General features: G+C 45.3%; 1 protein-coding gene across 1 annotated transcript in view; it reads left to right on the forward strand.

Annotated features, from left to right (window-relative positions):
- NUP210 (nucleoporin 210) overlaps positions 1 to 4,257 on the forward strand; it is a 59,511-nt gene that overhangs the window by 52,329 nt on the left and 2,925 nt on the right. The window contains exons 34-38 of the mRNA XM_027892537.1: positions 81 to 217; positions 914 to 1,037; positions 1,873 to 2,019; positions 3,066 to 3,316; positions 3,953 to 4,172. Of these exons, the coding sequence (XP_027748338.1) occupies positions 81 to 217; positions 914 to 1,037; positions 1,873 to 2,019; positions 3,066 to 3,316; positions 3,953 to 4,172 (879 nt within the window). The remainder of the gene's footprint in view (positions 1 to 80; positions 218 to 913; positions 1,038 to 1,872; positions 2,020 to 3,065; positions 3,317 to 3,952; positions 4,173 to 4,257) is intronic.

Genomic DNA, 4,257 nt, shown 5'->3' on the forward strand with positions numbered 1-4,257 from the left:
GTGTGTGAGCAGTGAGCAGTGTGTGAGCAGTGTGTGAACAGTGAGCAGTGTGTGAGCAGTGTCCACACTGTGTGTTCCAGGCCTGCCTGGGGTGTGGAGCTCTTCCTCAACTTCTGTTCTCCTGATTGACTCCAAAACGGGCGTGGCCCTGGCCAGGGACTCTGGGCTGGCCACTGTCTACTACGAGATCCCCGGGGTGCTGAAAACATACCGAGAGGTGAGGCCTTGTCACTTCTGCTGAGCTTGCTTTGCTTTGGGGGCACCCTCAACAAACTGTAGTCTGTGGGGGGTTTGTTATAAAAATTTAAAAACGCTCTTTTATGCTTGGAAAATATTTGGTACGTGTCCAAACACATCACACTTTGTAATCATCTGTGCTAAGGAGGGAAATTCAGCATAATAATTTTGATTTTTCACCTATACTGTTCTTCTGTTGTGCATTTTGATACCTTGTTGGCTGAGTTGCTCCCAGATGCTAAACAATTTTGATTATGGCTGCTTTTATGAATGAAGCTTCACTGCAGGAGGAGATGCCAGCAAGAACTTTCTCAAGTGCTGTGCTGTGCATCACTGATCAGAAGGACTCCATTAAATTATTTTGTTTAGCTGCAGTGCAATCCTGCTGTTGACACAATTGACTGCATCAGCCAACATAAGCACTAGACATTCTTTTTAAATTAAATTTAGACATAGAGCTTTATGCATATTAACTTCTCGGGGTTGGGTAGAAAGGCAGAATGTTTTTACTAGCTTAAATTGCCTTGAAAAGCAGCTTCTAATATAAGAGAAATGTTGGATTTCAAAGACAAACATGACCTCTTGGAGTATGACACCACCAAGTCAGTCTGGTTTTGCCTTCATTTTTATTTGTTTAAACAGTTTTTGGTGACAATGTGGTTCATCCTTCTTTCAGTTCCTGATTACTGCTCCCCAGAGGACCACAGTGATGCATGTCAGTGGGCTGCACACGAGCTCACAGGGAGCTGCAGCCTCCAAAGTCATAGTTTCAATTGGGGGAAAAAATAAAAATTTGAAAGGTAAGGTGAGAAAAATCCCTCTGTTTCTTGTGTGTTTGTTGTTTAAGGGGCTGTGAAACTGGGATAACAAGATCCCTGGGAATCTCTAGTGCCTCTCCAGAATCCCAGGAGCTCCAGAACAGCCTCAGGGCTGTGTGACAGAACTTGGAAGGGGTTCTGGGACACTATTAATATTGCCCAACTAATAGAATCAGTAGATAATAGAAGTAACACTTTTGATCATATGAAAAAAAAAAAAAAACAGTTAATGGCCCATCAGCTGATTGTTTGCTTATATGTTTCATTCCAATTGCCTTCTTGGAGTTACATTTTCTTACTGAACACGTTTAAAGTATTTACCACTGTTAACCAATTAGAGTCAATACAAAGATTAAGCATTAGATTGTGTCCTCTATTCAATAAGCTATATTTTGTTTGATTGCAGATCCTTTTAATTTTAGCTCAACACTCAGTGTTCCAGTAGTATTTTATTGTGCCATATGGAAATTATTAGCCTACCAAGAAAACATGTTGCCAGATACTAAAATATAAATCAAGACTCCCAAGTTCGTACAAGTTATTCAAGAGACATCTGAGCTGAAAATTGTCTCTAGTTCGTTCTTTCCTGTAAATAAATTATTCCTGTCAAAAAAAACCCCACAACATATATAAAATTTTCATTGCTGTCTCTTTGGGATTAGACCTGAGCTAGGACAGCTGTCTGCAATTTTCAACTCCTTTAAGATCACCATAACCTTCTGAAACTCTTTTAGAAGGTGGCAGAAAAACCTGATGTTACAAACCACGGTTAGTTAATTATAGTTTTATTTTGTAATGAATTTTCCCCTTCCCCTAGGGGAGTGCCTGCCCGCTCAGATTGAAGCCATTGCTGAGTTACAACCACAGTCCATCCTCAGCTGCCATCTGGATTTTAGCAGTGATGTGTTTGACTTCCCAGCACAGGATGTTTTCACGGCAGAACCCGGCTTTGATGCAGTTTTAGGTAAGATGTGACAGGAGGCCACACTGCACACAAACACTCCTGAGTTCTGCTGGGCTTTGGACCAAAAGCTCTTTGACCCAGCACATTCCACAGGATGGTTTGGGTTGGAAGGGCATTAAAGCTCATCCAGTCCCACCCTCTGCCATCCCAGGGACACCTTCCACTAGCCCAGGTTGCTCCAAGCCACGTCCAACCTGGCCTTGGACACTTCCATGTTTTTCAGAGTTTTTGTATTAAGTCAGAGAAACAAAGGAGCCTTCAGGTGACAAATGTTCCCAAATTGGAATGTATCCCAAAACATCATGAACTGGGACTTAAAAGGAGGGGAAATTGCCAGATACTGTGGAGAAGGAAATGAAACTGTATCTACAACACGTGTTGTGTTTTGGAAGTGTAACGTGCTTTAAAGCAGAACCAAAAGACCATGGAGTGTATGGGAAGAATGTTAATAATCTGTTGGATTCATCCCTGCACCCATTGTGTAAAACACTGTTTTACCCTGCATATCCCCTGTTACTTTGTTAGGGGAAGAAAATAGAGGGAAAACATGAACCTGGCAAGTTCTGCTTGTTACTTATGCTTTTCATCTTCCATACTGGGGGAAATTTTCACTACCTTTATTGCTAATAAGAGAAAAATTGATCTCCTATGAGACTGGGAACATGGTGAATATCTAACCTTTAAAGAAGCTTGTATAAATAAAACACATCTTCACAGACTTGGTGATGCTAACTGGCTAAAATTTTAACATTAGTTGAAAAGAATATCAAGTATTAAATTTTGTTTTGAGTGAACAAAATTCAACATTCCTATCAACATTAGCATAAATGTTCTGTTCAGAGCAGACTGCCATGTTAAAATGTGACTGGAAGCTGCCAGGTGTGGTTCTTTACATGATGTTTGACCCAGCAGACACACAGTCCCGTTCACCTGCGCACTCCTAATCTTGCACCTCCTTGAGTTTTGCCGCCTTTTTTTAGCTTTTCTCTAAAGCAGTCCCAGAAATCTCACTGTGCATGGACAAAAAAACCTGCTTGTTCCTGCAGGATACTACACGTGCTCCATCTCCATGCACAGCCTGTCTGACAAGCAGCTGAAGCACCTGAGCAGGAGCAAAGCCACGCTGTGGGTGACGGCGGCGGTGCGGGACAGCCCCTCCCCAGGGCAGCGCAGCGTCACCGAGGTGCCCTTCACCCGCTGGTTCTACGCTGACCACACGGAGATGCTCCTCAGCAACCAGTACATGAGCTCAGAACTGAGGATATTTGGGGCCACGGACATCCTGGACACCCTGGAGGTGAGTGAATTGCTGGGAAGTGTCACAGCACAGCCGACAGCAGTTCGAGCTGTCACGGGCAGCTCTCTCTAACCAAAGGCGCTCCCTGCCACCGTTGCCATGTCGAGATTGTCCTGAGGTGATTTGGAAATACTCATCTTGGACTGTATTCTTCCCCAGTTGTCACTTTTGTTTTCACAGAATCACAGCATGGTTTGGGTTGGAAGGGACCTGAAGCTCATCCCTGCTGTGGGCAGGGTTGTTCAGGGCTCCATCCCGTCCGGCCCTGGGGTTTTGGGGTGGTACAGCTGTGCCAGGCTGGCACGTGTGAACCAGCTGCTGGTTGGGAGCAGAACCCTGCCTGACCCTTGGGGCACAGGGAGGTTATTCCCACATACCTGTGTGACTGCCCCTGGTTCACACAGCCCCAGGAGGGTCCCTTGTGTGGGGTTAGCCCAGCCCTGTGGAAACACCAGGTAAGAGGGCAGTGACCAGGAGGGCAGTGCTGCAGGTGACACTGCAAAGCTACAGCCTCATCTGACTCCTCTTCAGGGGTGACTTGCTCTGTGTTTCTGTGCAGTAACAGATCTGTGATATCTCTCCTGGCAGATGGATATTCCCAAGCAGTCTGTTTCAGGTTGGTTTCTCCCTCTGCAGGTGAAATGTGGGTCCCCAGCAGTGAAGGTGCTGGAGAAGGAGAAGTCCTACGAGCTGCCCAGTTACGTGGTGTACACTGTCAGCCTGGCTGATCCCAGAGTTCCCAGCCAGGGCTCCTTGTCCACTACCCTGACTGTCTCCAGCCCCATGACTGACCAGTCCATCACCATCCCAGTGACAGTGATTTACCTGACCGACAGAACCACTGCACCAGTGCGATGTAAGTGGATCTCTGGACTTCACACTCTGGAATAAACCTTTAACTTTCACTAATGGCCAGGAGGTTTTAAAGTTTGGTGTGTTAA

The sequence above is a fragment of the Empidonax traillii genome, unplaced genomic scaffold (genome assembly GCF_003031625.1).
Source record: "Empidonax traillii isolate 1590-97213 ecotype Southwest subspecies unplaced genomic scaffold, ASM303162v1 scaffold356:size572493, whole genome shotgun sequence".
Lineage (NCBI taxonomy): Eukaryota > Metazoa > Chordata > Aves > Passeriformes > Tyrannidae > Empidonax > Empidonax traillii.